The sequence below is a fragment of the Pinus tabuliformis genome, chromosome 5_2 (assembly GCF_031772625.1).
Source record: "Pinus tabuliformis cultivar Carrire ecotype Pingquan chromosome 5_2, CPIR1, whole genome shotgun sequence".
NCBI lineage: Eukaryota > Viridiplantae > Streptophyta > Pinopsida > Pinales > Pinaceae > Pinus > Pinus tabuliformis.
In genome coordinates, this window is record NC_142306.1 from 937,222,199 (window position 1) to 937,244,262 (window position 22,064).

The 22,064-nt window shown below is 40.6% G+C and overlaps 1 protein-coding gene across 1 annotated transcript in view; it reads left to right on the forward strand.

Moving 5' to 3' along the window:
- The window catches only part of LOC149162351 (protein-tyrosine-phosphatase PTP1-like), a 161,359-nt gene that overhangs the window by 16,231 nt on the left and 123,064 nt on the right, over positions 1-22,064 (forward strand). The window contains exons 3-5 of the mRNA XM_089437227.1: positions 19,827-19,923; positions 20,180-20,262; positions 20,463-20,603. Coding sequence (XP_089293353.1) covers positions 19,827-19,923; positions 20,180-20,262; positions 20,463-20,603 — 321 coding nt within the window. The remainder of the gene's footprint in view (positions 1-19,826; positions 19,924-20,179; positions 20,263-20,462; positions 20,604-22,064) is intronic.

The window sequence follows — 22,064 nt, forward strand, 5'->3', positions numbered from 1 at the left end:
GTTAATAACTAGTGAATTAATTAATAATTAATTCACATCACTCATCACTAGTGTATTCTGCAGTTAGACTAAATACAACTAGTTCAACTAAGTCAAACTGAACACAATTCCATCAACTCCTCAATCAACTCCACCAAACTCAATCACTTGAGTTCTAACTGAAGTCCATCGTGCAATAGCTCAACTGACCCATAAGAAAAGCGTATTTCCTTCTGGCAGTTGCATGTGCCACATCCGTAGCTCGAACTGAAGTGCTCCAAGAGGATAAAATAATGTTTATAGTCCAAATATTATTAAGAGCTAATAATATTCAACTGTTCTATTTTTAGTCTGGTAGTCTAAAAATAGACTCCGCCCATATGTCTAAAAATAGAAGTCCATCTATTTTTACCAACATGACCAATCATCCACAAATAGCATCTTGCAACTCATAGACCATGATCCATATGTCTAAAAATAGACTTTGCGCCAAAAATAGCCTGCGGGCTCACTTAGTGAAGGCGACTCCTTTCCACTAAGCTCCATCATCTTGTTGCATTTTCAACACTCCCTCTCAACAAGATATTGATTATCTGCAACCCCTATCCTGCCTCGGTGGTATTCGAATTTTCTCCTGGTGAGCGCCTTCGTCAAGGTATCAGCATCCTGATCCTCCGTTGGAATGTATGAAAGTAAGATGATTCTCTGCTGCACACAATCTCTGATATGATGGTACCTGATGTCAATGTGCTTGGATCTATCATGAAATACTGGATTAGCTGAGAGTTTAATGCAACTCTGGTTATCACAATAAATCACTGTAGGCTCCAAGTGTAACCCGAACAACCCGACCAGGATCTTCCTCATCCATATAGCCTCGCACGCAGCCAAACTTGCTGCCATATACTCGACTGCTGAACTGAGTGCCACGGATCTCTGCTTCCTGCTGTACCAAGAAACTGCTGTCGACTTGATATTGAAAATCCCTCCAGATGTGCTCTTTCTGTCCGTTGGGCTCCCTGCCCAATCTGCATCTGTGAAGCCACATAGCTTCACCTCATCCTCCTTTCTGTACCACAATCCATATCCCGATGTGCCTTTGAGATAACGCAATACATGCTTGCCTGCCTTCCAGAAGAGCTTGGTTGGCTTAACCATAACTTATGAAAGCTGGTTAACAGCATAGCATATATCGGGTCGTGTATTGACCAGATACATAAGCGACCCCACCAACTGTCGATAAACAGTGGCGTCCACTACCTCCACTGAAGTAGCATCCTCCTTCCTCCAACCTCCAGGAAGAGGAGTATCAACAGGCTTGTAGCCATGCATGTTGAACTTCTCCAGTATCTCCCGAACATACTTACCCTGAGAAACAAATAGTCCATCACTGCGCTGCCAAATTTCCAATCCCAGGAAATAATGAAGGAGGCCCAAGTCCTTCATCTCAAACTGTCTAGCAAGATCATCCTTGCATGAAAGTATCAACAGCTCATCTCCTGTCAAAATCAAATCATCTACATAAAGTACAATGATAAGCAACTTACCCTCCACCACAATCTGGTATAGGTTAGGATCCGCCTCACTCTTGGAGAATCCGAGTCTGGTGAAATAACTGTCTATCCGTGTGTACCAAGCACGTGGTGCTTGTTTCAACCCATACAACGCTCTCTTGAGCTTGCACACATGCGACTCGCTGCTGAAGATCTCGAAACCTTCGGGCTGCTCTATGTACACCTCCTCCTCAATGATTCCATTGAGGAACGTAGTCTTCACATCCATCTGATGAATGTGCCACCCCATCTGCGCTGAGAGAGCAAGAATCGTCCATATGGAAGAATACCTTGCGACAGGTGTAAAGGTCTCCTCATAATTGATTCCCTCTATCTGTGAGAAGCCTCGGGCAACAAATCTTGCCTTGTACTTCTCCACACTGCCATCAGTTGCTTGCTTCACTTTGTAGATCCATCTCGAACCCACCACTGATTTCCCTTCCGGTCTTGGGACAATCTCCCATGCACTGTTTCTGACAATCGAATCATACTCTTCCACCATGGCATCTACCCATGCGGGATCCTCCACAACTTCCTCGAAAAAGGATGGCTCAGTCACAACACATTTGCTCACAAGAGCCATGTATCCAGTGTACCGATCAGGTGATTGTCTCTGTCTGCGTTGTCCTGTAGGTGGTCCTACAACCTTCTCTGCATCTTGAGCCAGTGAGTCAGCTTCTGTAGTGCGCTTTCGCCCTCTGATGGTTGGCGCTGCATGAGTGGTCTCTTCCACTCCATGAACTTCATCTTGTGGCTGATCCACGTCCTGAAGCTCATCCTTAGGAACTAATAGCTCCTCATCTGCATGCAAGTGTGGCTCCCTCTCAAGCGAACACTTCATGGCTTTCTCCTCTTGAAATTTGATATCCCGTCGCACAACAGTCTTGTGACTGTCTGGCAAATACACACGATAGTTGTGGGGCGTATCAGTGTACCCCACAAATATCCCAACCTCTGCGGTCGGCTCCAGCTTCTTCCTGGCATCCTTCGTCACATGCATGTAAACGTTAGAACCAAAAATCCTCAAATGGGAAATATCAGACCTCTTACCAGAATAAGCTTCCTCGGGTGTACTCATGCCAAGTATCCTGTGAGGACAACGGTTCTGCACATATACTGCAGTATTGCATGCCTCCGCCCACAAGTGAAGGGGTAGGCCTTGATCATGCAACATCGCCCGTGTAGCATCCACAATCGTTTTGTTCTTCCGCTCAGCAACCCCGTTCTGCTGTGGGTTATGGGGAGCTACGAGCTCTCTTCGAATCCCTTTTGCGCTGCAGAAGTCCTTGAACTCGCCAGAGATGAATTCACCACCATTGTCACTCCTAAGAGCCTTCACCTTCTTCCCTGATTCCTTCTCGACCAGTGCTTTGAATTCACAGAACTTTGAGTATGTCTCGCTCCTCTTCTGCATGAAGAAGATCCAACACTTTCGAGAGAAATCATCAACAAAGATCACATAGTACCTGTGCTTTGCTGTCGAAGCTACTGAGAAAGGTCCACACACGTCTGTGTGAATTCTCTCAAGGATTGTCATGGCGCGACTATCCTTCTCGTGAAAGGTGGCTTTCACAAATTTTCCCAAAGTACACCCCTTGCACTGATCTGACTGCGCAAGAGTGCCTTTAGGAAGCCCAGTAGTAATCTGCTGCAGTATCTTCAAGGCTCCATGGTGAAGGTGGCCCAATCTCCTGTGCCACAGCTCGCCATCATCCTGGCTCACCAATCCTTCTGCCTTGCATGCCATTGCTGCGCAGCCATCTACATGCAACTGATAAAGGTTCCTGACTCGAACCCCTATCTTTCGGGTTTCTCCAGTTGTCTTACTGCGCAGGAAAGCCTTTCCCTCGCTGAAAACAACATCATATCCCTTGTCTTCTAACATCGCCACAGAGATAAGATTCTTCTTCAATCCTCGAACATGCATCACTTCCTTCAATACGAAGGGTTTACCAGACTCCCTCTCAAAGGAAATGGTACCGATACCGGTCGCACTGTATCTACCATCATCGCCCATCTCGATGTGCACTCCAAGATCTTTCTCCTCCAGATCAAAAAACAAATCTCGATCTCCTGTCATGTGAAAAGATGCACCACTATCCAAGAACCATACCGATCCCATCACACTTGATACCAAGCATGCGATCAACGAAAAATCTAGCTCAAACTGCGAGGCTAAGGCCTCTTCCGCTGCAGATCCAACATCTTGCTTATTTTTCTTCTTCTGCGGACAATTTGTGGCATAATGTCCGTGCTGGTGACAGTGAAAGCACTTCACCTTGGACATGTCCTGCTTCTTGCCTTTCGCACCGGAATGAGAAGCTTTCTTATTCTTCCCCTTCTTTGTTTTGGCAGCTAAAGCACAATTTTCTTCATCAGGTGCCTTTGATGAAGATCCGTCCCTGGTATTCCGCCTGATCTCCTCTTGCACAAGATCTGACCAAAGTCTCTCCCATCCTGGCAATTTCTCCCGACCATTGACAGAGTCTTGATAGGAATGCCAACTCTTCGGAAGACCAAGGAGAGTCAAGCTCACCAAGTCCTCATCATCGACAGTCACCCCCACACTTCCCAGCTCATCCCTGCATTGGGTGAACTTCGTGAGATACTTGGGCATACTGTCTCCTTTCTCACACTTAATGTTTCTGAGTTTATCCTTGAGCGCCAACTTCCTCTGGTCGCTCTTGCTTTGGAATAGATCTGTCAACGCTTTCCACATCAAGTATGGAGAAGCCTTTCCATCCAGGCTGGATACAATGTGATCCTTCACGCCCTCCAACAGAATCCTTCGACACTTTGCTGTCTTCTTTTGCCAAACCTCAACGTGAGCAGCATTAGTAGGCTTTGGGACCTCAGCCTCTATGAACTCCTTTAGCCCATTGTTATCTAACACCGCCTCCATCCTGTCTTTCCATGCAATATAATTCGAGCTGCCTTCAAGGGCATACTCCAATCGCAATCCGTTGAAAGACATTTCAACTTTGACACCAAGAAAACACTGCTGCAAATTCGAATTCCACCAGCTCAAAACTCAACCGCTTTTGATCTAAAATTCGTGAGAACAAAGTATTTCTCGTACAGAGATTGACTGTATGGGCTTTTACCGGATATCTCACCTTCCAAAAGAAGGATGAATCCAGAGGCTACCTGGCCCGATTACAGACTCTGCCTGAAGAAATAAAATGTAACCACTTTCTGAATAATAGATCTGATGATCAACTCTGCTCTGATACCATGTAGAAATTTTGAATAATATAACACTTATTCACAGAGATTATCCTGATTATACACTATTTGCGGAATGCATGCATAATACATAACCTCCTCTACGTTGATCATCAATTTTGCAGAATTAAGAAACAATCGCATGCGCACATTGAAACATCAATCACACATATCAACACAGTATGTACTAGGGAAAGCATACAGCTGAAAACCCCCAACTATCTGTATATTATAATGATAGAGAACATGTAACAATACATAGTACAATACTCCTCACAAGTACTCAGTACTATCTCCACCTGCTACACACAAACTAGCTCAGATCTGAATCAAGTCACAGGTTCAAATCTCCTCTGTTTGCCTACCTCTACTGCGCAATCCAAAGCAAGAATAGGAATGATCCAAGCTTGTTTTCCTTGGCTTGTACTGCGAAATCCTCATTGGCAATCTCAATCACTGATTGTGCAAATCTCATGCACAACTATAGTCACAACTGATAGTAGTCTCCACCTCTAACACCTGTCTCCACTGAACTGTCCATGCACTGAGTTAACTGATGTATTCTTTAGTTGCTTTATGAGTTAATAACTAGTGAATTAATTAATAATTAATTCACATCACTCATCACTAGTGTATTCTGCAGTTAGACTAAATACAACTAGTTCAACTAAGTCAAACTGAACACAACTCCATCAACTCCTCAATCAACTCCACCAAACTCAATCACTTGAGTTCTAACTGAAGTCCATCATGCAATAGCACAACTGACCCATAAGAAAAACGTATTTCCTTCTGGCAGTTGCATGTGCCACATCTGTAGCTCGAACTGAAGTGCTCCAAGAGGATAAAATAATGTTTATAGTCTAAATATTATTAAGAGCTAATAATATTCGACTGTTCTATTTTTAGCCTGGCAGTCTAAAAATAGACTCCGCCCATATGTCTAAAAATAGAAGTCCATCTATTTTTACCAACATGACCAATCATCCACAAATAGCATCCTGCAACTCATAGACCATGATCCATATGTCTAAAAATAGACTTTGCGCCAAAAATAGCCTGCGGGCCCACTTAGTGAAGGCGACTCCTTTCCACTAAGCTCCATCATCTTGTTGCATTTTCAACAAGCAAGTTGCCTAACTCGGCCCTGTCCAAACACATAAAGAGGTGAGAACTTCGACCTCTTCTTCACTTGGGAAAGGCTCCTATAGGCCTGCGACTCCTCAAATGTATTTCTCCTATGATGCGTTGCACTTGGATGTGATGTGAATGAGGTCACATCGTCTCCTTTCTATAGAGTTCAAGGTGGGATTTACTAGCCACCAAGGGTCACCATATAACATCAAAACCAACCTTAACAAAATGTTAAAACTCCATAAAATCACATGAAAAAATTTCTTTTCATTCTTTCAACGCCACATCATTGGTGCCTTTGGTGCTCCTTAGTCCTTCAAGGGTGCCCCACATGCCCTCAATGATCGAATCATCCAAAACACCACTTGGTTTTGTGCCTACATCTTTGGGTGCAATATCCACTACTTGGGTACTTTGCCCACAGAAGTCCTCCTGGGTCATTTTCTCCCAAATCCTTTACTTTAGCATGTGGGAGTACCTACCAAGCTACATAAATCAACACTCCCTCTTAGCGAGGGAGGTACTTCCACCACTTGGAAGTATCTCGTCATCATCATCACTACTAGTGACACTAGCCCAACTTATTGGCGTTCACTACTGCAACATACCCTGTAGAATGAACCATACTCTTCTTGGTAGTGTCTGCCACGAGAAGCCTCCCGCTTATTCCTCTTTTCTTGACAGGCCTTCATGCCATCCCACAGTTCCTTCTTGCTAGCTGTAGAAGTCCCCTTACTTCCCACTTACCACACGCTCTTCTTGGGTTGTGGATTCTCCCTCTGAACTTGCATACTCCTGTTAGAACTTGGCTCCCTTTGAGCCTTTAGAACCTGCACCTACTTCTTCTCAAGCCGATATAGACCATGCTCTTTAACTCTAATGGAAACTCCAACAGAGTTAGAGTCTTTGGGCTTGAGTCTTGCTTTCCCATCCTAGAAAATCATTTCAAACCCCTTTGCCTAAATCACTGAGACATACAATACTTTGTATTTGAGCTTTGGTACTGATAGTACATCTTGAACTTGCAACAATTGACCTGACTCTATCTTGAATGGCACGACACCTAATCCTTTGATCTCTTTTCGACTCTTGTTGCCATTCCCATGTGCAACTTCGAGTCCCATTCAGTTAGAGTCTCAAACACATCACGCGAACTTGTCACATGCTTCAATGCACCATTTTCTACGTACCATGTAGTCTCATCGATGGTACTCTTGGAAAAATGAGAAACCAGAGCAAAATCCTTGCCCTCCAATCTTCTCGAGAGGTCATCCAGGTCGGAAGAAGTAGCGACACTTGCTATCTCCTTCCCCTTCTTCTCATTATCTCCCTTCTTCCTCGGACACTTCGTCGAATAATGACCATATACGTGACAACTGAAACACTTAAGCTTGCTCAAGTCCTTCTTTGGCTTGTACCCTGAATATCTCGCTGGTGGTCTCCTGTCCCTGGTGCTTGATCTAGGAGTTCCTGCAAACTCCTACACATCTCTCAATGTTTGAAGCACCTCGCGATTCCTTTTGTTAATTTTCTTAGGGCTATATTGTTCTTTGCTTTAGATAATTGCAATTTTATACTTTACATCATTTACATATGCATTCACCCCAAAACATCATCACATCATTAGCAATTATGTAGAAAGAACAATATCAACAACAATGCAGCGGAACACTAAAAGGAACATGAGAAGAAAAATATGCAGAACTAGAGACACTAAGGAGTGGTCGGAGACTAGGGCAAAACCTGAAATTCAGTTCTCCTCCTTCTATTAGATTTCATCAATTGTTCAGCTGAGATACAAAGTACCAATATCATGAGACATACATTAGGCTACCAAGGGCCTATACATGACTTGTTCACAACGTCGCTTGTGAACAAGATTCATTGTCAATACTGGTCATAAAATATTGCTGTCAATAATTGCGAAGTCAAAGATCGTGGAACGAGGTTGTTGCAACTGTATCATCATCCCTGTGAAAGGTCATTGATATCATATAATTGTAGCTAGAGAATTTGGTCATGGGAAATCTCTGTTATCAATAGAACCAATCATATGAGCACTGCTACCTTCTATCATCAAAACATTGGCCCCAGACCATAGTTATATTAATCTCCAAGACTTCATTACTCCCATGGTATCGCTGCTATGCTGTCAATAAGAAGAATATAGATTCGAGGTACAGTCACAACATAGTGAGCCAAAAATAATACGAGTTTTCACAACAACTTATCGAGCCAGAGAAGAATGCAATCCATAGTACAGTTGATGCCATTGAGCCAATGCCACAAGACATATTGTAAAGAAATAATGCCACATGTATATTCAAGACAAAGTATCTATAGAGGAACAATGATGCCATGCATGGAGTGTGATGATTGCAATTATATTGCAGAGATACTAAACATACAAAGAACCAACTATATTATAGAGATACCATACGTCAAGGAACTGTGCATAGATGCCATACATGTAACACAGAGGAATTGTGTATATCGCAGAGATATCATGTAATAGATTGATGCTCGATCGAGGCCCTATGATGTGAGACCATATGCCATCACCGTGCAATATGAAGCAACCCATCTCGAACTACGCGTAGAATAGGAGTATTAGCATGCATATAATAGCTACATATGCATGCACACATGCACTACACTAGTATCCATATTAAATTATGAAGAATTTCCAAGCATAGAATAAAAGACGTAATTATTGAAAATGTTAAATAAATACCTAACTCACAAGAATACATTGAATACATTAAAGTAGTTATTTATGTGTGTGTCGTCATCATAATAAGTAACCATAGAATATTATTCAAAATAAAAGGTTAATGCTATAAATTATACAAATTAAAATGGAAATATAATTTATACAAAATAAAATGAAAAGGGAATTATAAATAAAGCAAATTATCATTTAAAAAAAAGGATATTATGTATGGTATACAATGAAAGTAAGTATGTTATACAAAATTAAATAAAAGTGTATTAGGTAAAGCAAAAATAAAATATAATGTGTTGTATCTTATCTAACCCAAACCAAATAATGAAGGCACACTACACCATTAGTATTTAAGGAGGGTGATTGATATTATACGCTCATGTTTCAAAAATGAGGTTGTAAACTTGTCATCTTAGGATGGACCACCACCTCTAATCATAAATACCTTATCCTCCTGACAAGGCCAGCAAGAGATTAATCGACAGGCAACCGACTGAGATGGGAGAGGATTCGATGGAGAGGCAATTGGGGGGGGGAGAACAACTTCGGGGGGGAAATATAAGGAGAGAAGGGAGATGAAGGAGGGAGGAGGGGGAGAGGAAGGTTACACAATTGTGGAGTGAGCCTGCAAATTTGGGGAATTTGAGCAATTGTTCTTGGGGTTTTGGGCACAGGGGCCAGAAGACCTTCATTTTGAAGTCTTCTGGATCTGGGAACCGGATAGGTCGATCCCATATAGGCTAGGAGGAAAATGGTTGGTTTGGTAGCAGGAGCGGGAGCAGCAACAGACCAGGAACACCTCCAAACGAAGTTTTTAGGTAAGTACTTGCAAATGATTTGTTAATATTTAAGATTGTCTGGTTAATTCATAAATTTGTGCAGAAAACTTCATTTATTGTTAAAATGTAAAACTAGGGCTTTCACACAACAGTGTAGAAAGCAAGTTCAATGCTATGAAAATCATGTGGATATAGAGTCACAACATTGCAAGAGGGAGATCATGTCAAGTGATGGAGATCGTTTCAATACAGTGAAATGTCAGACCATTATGTGAGTGCCCGAGAGCAAGAGTCCCATGCCATTCTAGTCATACCAAGAGTGACATTATATGTTATACCTAGAGCGAGAGTCCTGTGTCAGAGTGTTGTGGCCAAGTGAGTCTTATAGACAGAGCGAGAGAGTATAGAGAGTATAGACCTGTAGAAGAATAGTGATGGATCCAAGTTAGTAACTAGTGCCAGCATAGACCTATAGCATGAATGAGTGCATAGTGAGAGTATAATTGTCCTGTAGCATGAGCGAGAATAGACCTGTAGCTTGAGCATAAGTAGATATAGCGAAAGAGTAATCCAGCTAAACCTAAAATCATAACCCTTGCCAAATGCCTCAGTCCTTGACCCTTGCGAAAGATAGAGATGAGATCCATCCGGAGATTTCATAATAGATGTGTGTTTTCTGAAGTTGCATTTTAGAGATCAACACCATAGGGTTTATATAGTTGTTTCCATGGACTTTGAGGGGAGCTGACATTGAAATCTTGGTTGTGAATTCTCATGGCGGGAATCATAATTGTGAAATTTGAATTTCGCTCCAAATATATTCCCCTTCTAATAATTACTTGTTTAATTAATAATTTTGATTCTCATGGGACACAAGGGTTTGTCCTTGGGGACTTAGGGTTTCCCTTAAGGGAATTCGTCCCGAAGCTGCCAAATTTTAACACCTTCTCCCACTTGTGGTGGGTCGAGCTTCAAGATTTTCATCTTGTTGCTTCTCCACAAGCTGCGAACTTTCCTCACCACTTGTACCTATGCCCATACTAGTCACTGTATTGGTACTCGTGCCCTGAGCCTATGATTCTTGTTCAGCACTTGGGGCTTCTACTTGACTCTGATCAACTACTGGCAACTTGCGAGATCTCTTGAAGGATTTCTCCTCGTGGAACTTTACATCCTGTCTCATGATGATCTTCCTACTCCTTGGAATATAGATCCTGCATGCCTTGGACGTTTCACTGTACCCAATGGAAAATCCCTTTTTTGCAGTTGCATCTAGTTTTGTGCGCTTTTCACTTGGAACATGACAATATGTGTTACTGCAAAATATCTTGAAATGTCTGACTTCTATCTTCTTTCCTGTAAATGTCTCCTCATGTGTCATCTTACCCAACACCTTATGCAAGACCCCATTCTAAATGTAAAGTATTGTGCTACATGCCTCTACGCAAAGATTCTTAGGCATATCCTGATCATATAACATGGCCTTTGTTAGTCCAACTGTCATCCTATTATTTCTTTTTGCAACCCCATTCTGCTGCGGGTTGTATAGAGCTGTCCATCCCCTTTTGATTCCCTCCTTCGTACAGAAAACCTTGAAGACTTTATCGATGTACTCACCTCCATTATCTATCCAAAGAGCCTTTATCTTCTTTCTTGTTTAGTTCTCCACAAGAGCCTTAAACTCTTGGAAGTGACTGAAGACTTCATCCCTTGTCTTCAAGAAGTAAATCCAGGTCTTCCTGGAGAAGTCATCAATAAAGGTCACAAAATACTCAACCATTGAGGGACTTAGTGGACAATGGACCACAAATATCAGAATGTATCAGATCTAGCACACCCTTGGCTCTATTGTCACTCCTTGGAAATGTGGCCTTTGCAAACTTCCCAAGTCCACACTTTCTGCACACGTCATCATGTTTCCTGCTTACTTCTGGAACACCTGTCACGGTCTTGTTACCCACAACCGTGGGTGATCTCATGGGAGAATTTTTCTTCTAGATTTTTCTTCAGCCAACAGCCCTTTGACAGCTACCCCTATAGTAGATGTTGTGCCAGATGTCTCTGCTACCTAAGCTAGTCATATGTCCCCTCACCCATCTGTTGAGATCGTATGTTTGAAGGTGGGCCATCAAATCCTAGATGTATGATTTTTCATTATGTAACTGAGTGTTTATGCTTGTTTTTCTTGGGCACACTTAGGTATAGATTACTGGGTGACTTGGAAGGAGGAAGGTTTTTGACTGTAGTCTTGTTCCCTCACCTTAAATCGGGGGTTATTCCTCAACTCTAGTCCCGCAGGATCTCCCTATTGGCTCATAGCTTCAGGATGGGTACTACTTGGGAAACCCTGATTTTGGTAGTGGGGTCTCGTTTCTTGTTTCATATTTTTCACCCCCCTCCACACATTACTTGCCCTATTTCATCATCTTCCCTTTCTGGGTTCAAATGACTACTGGGTCCATAAGGCTCTAGTACTCTCTCTCCCCTTGTCCACATGTTTGGGTCAGGCCTAGAACGATGCCTTGAAGGTTGATGTAGCTAAAAAAAAGATAAAAGCATAATATGGCCACTTACAATAGGAAATGTACCACAAAATGCGAAAGATGGCTTGGACAATAAAATTTAGCGCCTGGGCAAAAGCCAAGCATGAGCTCTAACCCTTATCATTATGGCCGTCACTCTAGTTCCTAGGGCCCCTATGAGTGCGCCTTGCATCATTAAGGAACCCATGTATGTCCCAAGCCTTGGTGGGTGATGAACTGCCCTACCTTAAGGGGGTAATCACTGCTATATCATACACATCATACTCTCATCCCTTGGAGCCCTGAGTAGTAAAATAAAAAAAAATCAATAAAAGGCAAAATGCAAATGAAGAAGGGTGGAAAAAAAAAGGTTGGGGTAACTTATGTACCACAATTGCTCCATTGTACATTCATATACCCAAATATGTGGGCATCCCTCATCATTACCACCCTGGAGCCCATGTCATTTGACCTTGAGACCCTTGTGTCCCTATCCACCTCATCATTATCCACATGACACCTACCACTCGAAGGATGTACCTTGGACATGTCCTTTCCTTTAGGGGTTGGGAACACCTAATAGAGTTGTTTATTAGCCACTCCTACCTAGTGAGGTAACACCATTACATTCTCAAAGCCCCAAATCTGGAAGGGAAACCCAATATGAAGTGTCCATTTCTGCGCTTGATTAACAAGCCCATTCACTCAATTGCACTAATGAATTGTTGTATCTAAAGGCGAGGAGATGCATTGGATCTTATACAGGATTGGCAGGTGGTTTTGCTTTGGTCTTGGCCTCCCTATACGATATCCAAGCCCACAAGAGGATCGTATTGACACTTGTAGGGAAAGTGTTGAGATCCATGGGTGTCCATCATGTGACAGAGCATTATCTTATGCCATGGGCAGCCTCAACACTTTAAACAGATTGTTCATTGCCTTGCATTATATACGAGATGATGCACTTGGACTAGTAGTGCCCCCAATCGGCTTAGCATTTTATACAGGGTTTGGCAGCTAATCTGAGGCCCAGAGGAGGTTTGTCTCATTCTTGAGACATGGGAGGGCAAGCACCATCTTGAGAGCCCTCATTTGGAGCAGTTTACAGGCTTATTTTCATTAGAAGGCCCATGAGACCAATACTTGTGCCCTAGAGTCACTTTGGAGCACAACATGATGATTTACATAGAGATTAGGGGCCATCCCCATTTGTAATTCATGGAGCCCTCTCCCTCACTATGGCACCTTTAGGACTCAACTCAACCTTCCAACGACCCTTCTACGCCACGATTTCATCACTTTGACTCACTTATGGATGGCAAGTAGGTCTGTTACCGCTTAATTTAGCAGGGGTCCTAGGAGGGGTTCCAAAGGGACTACTACTAGATCAAGTGGCAACAATGGGACAAGGATCCATTGTCACCTCAGTCAATGTCCCTTGCTCTTTACAGACTTTCACCGATGGGAGGAGTCTCGGTATAGGGAAATCACTAGAATGATGAGGTCAATAACGATGCACAATGTGATTTCCAATGCCCATTCAAAGGAGAGGCTCAGATAATAGGTTGTTTGTTTTAGAAGCAAAAGAAGGGCTCTCCAAGAAAGGCTTGAGGGAAGGATGACCTCGGGTTTAGGAATATTAAAAAATGATGAATGCCTAAGATCAAAACTTCCAAAATCCCTCACTTGTGATTGATGTGTTTATACTAGGGTTCAAAGTGAGGCAAGGATGGCTCATTCAATGGAAAGATTCAATTAAAGTGTGAGCTTTGGGAGAATCTAGGGTGACTTTCCACGAAAAACCCCTTGAGAGAAATACTATAAAAGACTAAGAGTTGAGATATATACCGTGGTAAAGGCTCATCCAATGATCACCTATAGTTATGACAAAAGGTTTTGAATGATGAATTGCAAAGTGCAAACCTTCAAGAAATCTCCAAGTCAAAGGAGCTTCAAGGGTTCCCTCTTAGTGTGATAGCTAGGGCATCAATTTATTTGTAATTCCACTGTTAGAATTCGTTCAAAACTAGAGGATGCCTAGAGGAGGCATAAATGAAGAAACTTGTCCAAACATAATCCTAAAATTCCTCCTCCCTAAAAGTTTGCACCAAGCCCTAAAAAATCTCCTTATTCATAGGGGACCAAGAAAAGAGGAAGAAAAGAGGTGAAAGAATAATATTTCGTTAAGTTAATGTGATCACCAAGGATCTAGGACTAGTGACTAGTCTATTGGGAGAATGGAGTCAAGAATAAGATTGATTTAGGGTTTTGTTTTATCAAGGAGCTTAATTGTAGCTTCACATGACCTAATGAAGCAACTACTTAGCTACAACAAGGATTTATACTTTGACTTGTCAAATAGTGGAGTTTTAGGGTTTGGTTTTCAAAGACAACCCCTAAGAACATTTCTTTTTTCTTGCCCAATGAATAATGCATGCAATAGATCAAGACTACCAAAGTGATTCAAGATTTTCGCATAGTTTAGAGCACAATCAACATCATGATGCAGTTTTCCATACATTAATCATATAATGAAAATTTCACATAAAAGAGAAGCTTACATGGTAGAAAAAGTATATCCATCCATCAAATTTGCAAGAGAGAAGCTCCAAAATAGGATAGCATTATTAACCCAAACATCAAAATGCATTAAAGAATCTCTAATTCGTCCTTCAATAGATATAGCGAAATTCCAAAAGAAACAATGATCCAAATCCAAGTGATGATGAGTTACAAATGAGGCCTCACTTGTATTTATATGAGCCTCTAATAGTTCAATGGGTCTAATTAGCCTAACAAACCCCTAAAAGTGTCTCTAATGTGCAAAATAACACCCTAATTGGTGACAAGCCCACCAAATAGCTCCATAACATGAAAAATAAGCCTCTCAGGAGGGTCGAAATGATAATACAATAGCTAGGAGGGCCGTTGGAAGGCCTAGTGAAGTCCAACATGTGCCAAAATGGATGGAAGGGCTCCAAAAATAGTGATGAAGGGGGTGGCCCCTTGATCTCCAAGCAAATGACCTGTGGTGCTCCCAAGTGGGGGCACAAAAACATCCTCATGGGTCTCCAAGTGGATCGAACAAGCCTGTATCCCATCTGTAAGGGTTGGAACAATGATGCAAGCCCTCCCTTTGTCTCCCATGGTGAGACACATCCTCAATTGGGCCCTTGAATAACTGCCAAGTGTGTGGTGCAAGTGTGTAGCCGGCTACACAAGGTGGTCTAGGTACATCATCATCGTCAAATAAATGGAACACAAGCGAGCATTGAGTGGAGCTGAAGGATCCCATGATGTGGCTATTTGCTTTTTGCTATAGTGGAGGCCATGGCTCTCTATGCTCACCCTACAAATGCTAATATGACCCTCTGGAGGGCTTGGACCCCGTATAGGGAGACCAAACCCTAAGAAAAAGACCCCCCTGTAATCTTGTATAAGATCCAATGCATCTCCTCACCTTCCAGTACAACAAATCATCAGTGTAATTGAGTAAATGAGCTTATAAATCATGGAACCAAGTGGACACTTCACAGTGGCATGCCCTTCCATAATGGGCTTTAGAACATACAAGTGTCTCCAAGTTCAAGAAGGAGATTAATCAAGGACCCTATTAAGTGGTTTCAACCTCTAAGGGAGCGACAGGTCATGGTACATCCCTTAAGTGGCAGATGTCACGTGATATAATGATGGAATAGAGTGGGACTTTAGGGGAAGGCTCCAAGTCACATGCGATAGTACAAAGGTAGCCATGATGAGGGAAGCCCACACTTGGGTGTATGAATGTAGGAGGGAGCAATCGTGGTACATGAGTTACCCTGGCCTTTGTTTTTCCACCCTTCTTCATATGCCTTTGGCTTTTTATTGATTTTTCTTATATAACTGTTCATTGCTCCAGGGGATGAGAGCATGGTGTGAATGATGTAGCAGAGAATACCCCCTTAAGGTTGGGCAATTCATCGCTCACCAGGGTTGGGACAATCATGGGTTCCTTAATGATGCGGGGGGCTCATATAGGGGCCCTATGAACCAGGGTGATGGCCATAATGATAGAGGGTAGAGCTCATGTTGGCTTTTGCCCACGTGCTAAATTTGTATGTCCCAAGAAACTTTTGTATCTTATGGTACATTTCCTGTTGAGAGTAGCCAAATTATGCTTTTTACTTTCTTTTTTGCTGCATCAACCTCCGAGGCATCGTTTCAGGCCCAATTCAAAGTGTGGACAAGGGGAGGGGGAGGCTAACTCCTTGTGGACACAATGGACAAATGTGGACCCAGATGGGAAATATGGTTGAAGGGGTTGTAATGAGTGGAGGGGAGTGATGTATGTGGTGTTGGGAAATAGGACCACACAACCAAAATAAGGATTTGCCATTCCTAAATCTAGTAGCCAATAAAGGAGATCCCACGAGATTAAGATACAAGGTTAACCACCAAGTTGGACAAAGGAGACAAGAGTACAAACCAAGCCCGTTCTTTCCTCTGACCCCCCCCACTAATCCATGCCCAAAAGTGTCCATGATAAGTAAGCCAAAATACCCAACTACATAATGAAAGGCTATACCTTCGGGGTTGGAAGGTCCACCTTCAAACAAACGATCATAATAGATGGGTGAGGGAGCATAATAGTTGGCTCAAGTGGTCAAGATGGTGGCACATCGAGCTATCTGGTGGTTGCAAGAGGCTACTGGTTGCCCGTTGAGGACCATGATATCACCCTCAGGTAGTAGGTAACAAGGCCTCCTAGAGTTAGTGGCCAAGTGAGAGAGTGGTCGTAGCCCTAACGGCTAGGGCTAGAAAGCTTATTTGGCCCACAAAACCCCTTCCAAAGTGAATGTTAGCCTTGCAAAACAAGTAATTAGCCTACTAGACAAGAAATCCAAGGCAATGATAAATTTTCAATGGAAAGATTACCTCAAAACCCTTTGCAAAAATAATATTAGGCCTGCAATCACAAAATATTAGTGCCAAAAATTAATTGAAATACAAAATTCAAGCCCAACTAGGCCTGTGGCCTAGTCCAAGATGCCTTTTAGGGGTTGCGGCTAAGGCTAAAGGCCCTAGAAACCCTTGTGGCCAAGCCAAAAAGGCCTCAAATCCCCAACGGCTAGGTCAAAAAGGCCTCCTAGGCCTGTGACTACCCTAAATGAAGCAAATGGATGAGAATGAGCCACAAAAAATTCATTTTCTCCACAAAAATTAGCTTGCCAAGTCTTTCAGTGACAAATTCTATTGACAAACCCTAGTTGCAACAGCAAACATGCCCTCTAGGGCTAGCGACGCCCTCTTAGAGTCTAGGCATTGAGAATATGGGAGTTAGATCTTGTAGATCGGGACCTCTAGACCATAAATCCACCTCCAAAAGCTGAACGACCTCCTTCTTTAGGCTAGACGACCCCTTCCAAAGGCTGAATACTACCTCAAACCCTAGCCGTCTAGGCTAGGTTAGAACTATGATCTTCACATTTGAATTTTTCTTTGAAAATTTGATCCTTTGGCACTTGTAAGTCAAATAAATAGGGCCAAGGCACAAGATTTAGAAAATTCTAAAATAAAAACCCCAAAATATTTTTACAAAATAAGAAAAGTAATATACAAGGGTTAGTAGGAAAATATTTACAAATTATTCACGCTATTTACAATTAAATCCAAGCTCTAATTAGCAAATAAATGTTTTTAGACCAAATAAAAATTTGAAAATAATTGATAGAGATAATTTTGATTAAGGTATCCTGCATCATGAAATCGTTAGATAAGCTCGGTGTTGAAACAAGGTGTGGTCACCTCAAAGTCCATGTACTTGGGGGAGTACCCAAGGGATGAATATCTGAAGATTTCTACACAAAAGAAGAACTATTAGTTTCAGAGGGGTTCTAATCACACAAGAAAACTAATCTAGAGATACCTGCTAGATTTGGTAGCCTCAATGTGTTTACTCTAGTCCAATACCTAAAGCAAGATACCTATGCTAATAGATAATCCAACCATTGGCTATGAAACAATAATCTTTAGATAAAGACAATTAGAGCATTAAAACCAATTCAACACATACCATGAATCATCGAGTGAGAGACATCTTGAATTGAAACTCCAAAGACATTTATTAAAAATATTTCAGCAGACCTTAGCTCAGAACAAAATTTTTTGATAATCAAATGAGGAGCAAAATGTTTCCTTATATAGAAAATGAGAGGGATCAACCCTTCCAAGTGGAAAATAACAACTAGTTGCATCGATCCACGGCTTGATCCTTATCACAGAAAATTCGAACCCTTGATTAGCTGGCACAAAACTCTAAAAGAACTCGATCTTCCTTGTTCACTGTGCTGGAGGGTCAACCTTTCACTTTTGGACCACTGGAGGACCTTCAAAAAATCAAATTATCGTTACTTGTGCAAAATATTCAACTTCTTGGTCCAAAAATTTTGATTTGTTGGGAAATAGTCTTCTCTGGCCCAACGAATTTCTGCACTTGGTCCTTCTGCTTTGGATATGAGGTTTTTATCTTTGACTTTGATTTTTCCTTTGAAAATAGCCTCAAATAATTTTTCCACTTGGAGGGTAATTAATTTTTCCCTTCATTTTATTTTTTAGACAATTTGTGGCTAATTTTATTATTTATTTTTGCCAGAAAATAAAATTAACAGACTCAATAGGGGATTAAATATTTTTCCACCCTTTATAAGTATCTAAAAAATATTTTAGTAATGGTGTTCTAACTTCTAATTATGAGGAACCATTCACCAAAAATATTTCTAGACACTTTTACAACAAAATATTACAAATAATTCAACCCTTAGAAGGGGAAATTACACATAGACACAAACCTCTTAAGACTCAACCAAATTCTGTGACACAAGACATATGCTAGTATGATAAAATACATAGACTTGATAACCTTAAGACTCACCTAAGACCTTGTCAACGAGCTCCACCCTAGCTCTGGGGTATATCTAGGAGAAAAACTTTTCCAATTATTTGTGTTTACAAACACAGACAATTTAGGGAGGTTAAAAAACTCCCTAGAGTGAAACCCTTTGAGAAGAATCATAGGCTTACCTAGGTGTTGTTACATGGCTTAGTAGTGATAATAGAATTATTGTTACAATACAAAAGCAGAATTTGGGTTTACAATGTTGATACTGACTCAAATTTTTTATTTTATTTATACTCTGCTTCTTGGACTGTTGATATGTACATGGTCAACATGTTCTTAAGCAAACTTAGTTGATTAACTAGCCAGAGTGAAGTGACTTATAGTAATATATGAAGCACTTATTCTGTAGGCTGTATGTGGAATATCATAGGAGCTAATGAAGAAGTTCTTTTCAGGCTCCCAAAAATTTGTTGAAACCATAGAGAATAAGTGCACCATACCTGAAAAATTAAGTAACTTTATGAGAAACCTTCTGAAAGAATAAAAGTAATTATATCGATGTTGTTTAATGACCAAAATGTGTTAATTACAATGCCTATATTACCCTCAAAGGACTAGCCTTTCTATGTTCCCTAATGTGGACAAGCAGGAGTCTTCAGTAGTGAATTCAAAGATGGGGAAAAACTGTTATACTAATGGGGACTCCTTTTTGCAAAAAATGCCCAAAAACGTTTTAAAACCCAGTGTACTTCTAGAATCTTGATTATGAGACACCTCATATATTTATCGAAATTTTTAGCTCTTGTCATTGATTGATTTCACTTTCAACTTTACTAAGGAATGTGTTATATATTCAAGGGTGTGTTGAAGGCTTCTTGTTTATGTTCCAGTGTTTGCATGTGCCATTTATCTTCTATATTATTATTTATGTTTACATTTTCAAGATTGTGTCTACTAATATCAAAATAAACCTGTTTATGAGAAGAAAATGTTGGGCTAATTAGTTTGACTCAGTTTTCTGTTATTTTATAGTCGCGCAGAGCAAAGGGGGCAGAGCTTATGAGAAGGACTTTGGTTGCACGTCAAAATGGCAATATATACAAAAATCGTTACCCAGATGTTATACCTTGTATCCTTAAGCATATTGAAAGTTGAGAAGAATATTAGAGTAGCATTCTAGTATGTTCCATTTGGAACAATTAATTTTAATTAAAGCATAGTCATCATAAGAATGTACATGCTTTTTTAAAGATCGATTTCATAAATTGTTAGGGAGTTACAAAGGACATTGTATTTGTCTTTGCACAGTCATAGAAGTTCGTCTCTCGGTTGCCTTTCTGGGATTTTTTAGCAAGGGAATTTGTTCAGGCTTGACTCTCATTCAGTTGATGACACACGGGTTGTGCTAAATTATAATAAAGGAAGCCCATTTGCAGGGAATGACTACATCAATGCCAGCTACATTGTGGTATGGAAGCATATTTGGTCAGACTGATATGCAGGATTAGAGAATATTACAGGGGATTGAGGCAGTAGTTGTTGCATTTTTTTTTTGTATGTTATTATTTATGCAGTTTATTCAATTAATATAACTATTTGCAACTGAGAGTTTCTTCTGGAGTCAAGAAATTTAAAGCATTCTGACAGCATCTATAATTTGTGATCTAGAGCTCTGCAAGTGAAAATATTCCAAAGTTTATAGCCACACAGGGTCCTTTACAAGAGACAACAGAAGACTTTTGGGAGATGATAATTCAGCATCGTTGTCCTGTAATTGTTATGCTCACTCGGTTGATTGACAACTACAAGGTATTTCATCGTATGAGGTTAATTCAATACTGTAGTTAGTGTCGAAATTTCTTCATTCCAGGAGTTTTATTGCAAACTAAATATCTCACCTCTATCTTAAAGGTTTCCTGTATCTTAGCTCTCTGAATTTTCAGCCTTAGGGATGCTATAAATGCTAAAGTAAATATTAGATTATAATGGTCACTTAAAGGGATTAATAAAGTCCCTTGGTCTTTAGATTATTTTATGTTCTATTTTACTTTAGTGTTCTTTTTGGTTTATCCCACATTCATAAAGTGGAATGTGGAGTGACTCAACTAGCTTGCTGTTGTAACCCTTTATAAGAAAGCTTGTGCTTTCTCATTATTAATGCAATCTTTGTTCTCTTTATGTGTTTGTGTTATCACTATATGATATCAATAATCTCTGATATCATTATATGGTATTAGAGCCCAGCATTTTCAAAGCCGTCTCAAGAGTTTTGAGCCTTTGAAAGACAAGGTTTTAACTCTTGCAACTTCAATGTTTTTGAAGACACATCAAGAGTCTTGGGCCTTGGAAAGACAAAGTTTCCATTCTTGAAACTTGCTGTTGTAACCCTTTATAAGAAAGCTTGTGCTTTCTCATTATTAATGCAATCTTTGTTCTCTTTATGTGTTTGTGTTATCACTATATGATATCAATAATCTCTGATATCATTATATGGTATTAGAGCCCAGCATTTTCAAAGCCGTCTCAAGAGTTTTGAGCCTTTGAAAGACAAGGTTTTAACTCTTGCAACTTCAATGTTTTTGAAGACACATCAAGAGTCTTGGGCCTTGGAAAGACAAAGTTTCCATTCTTGAAACTTCAACAGTTTTGAAGCCGTATTCAGAGACTTGGGCCTTTGAGACAAGGTGTTTGCTCTTGTTAAATTTCTAATACCAACCAAATTTATTTTCTCACAACAATTTATTTTATCCCCAATTTATTTATTTACCCAAATAAACACTAAATCACCAAAAAATAATATCACTGGTATTTTTAACTTCTAGAATTAAATATATGCTTTGGAAATAAACCAAAGAGATCTGTTGTTTACATTCAGAGTAGGGGCTGTCACTCTGATCCCTACTCACTCCATTTAAGCTATCTCCTGGAAGTAGGCTAAGGGGGATAGTCCTTAAAGGTGAAATGGATGAGGACTTGTTGAGGATCAACAAGTTTTAGGAGATACAAATGAATATCCTAGCAACTTGATTCAAATTATATGGTAAGTAAGATTAATGAGCACCAACAATTAGATTATTTGAGATATATCAGTGATAAACCAGTGCCTTAGAATTGAGAAATACATGCACAACAATGATTAATATGTCAAGCTAAAGGATAGACAAATGTTGCAAGGATGATATGCAATATCTATCCTAGATGAAATGCAGATACTAATCTAGATGTGAAGTGCATGATCTTGGTTTATTTTAGTTAGATGCTTAATCTAAA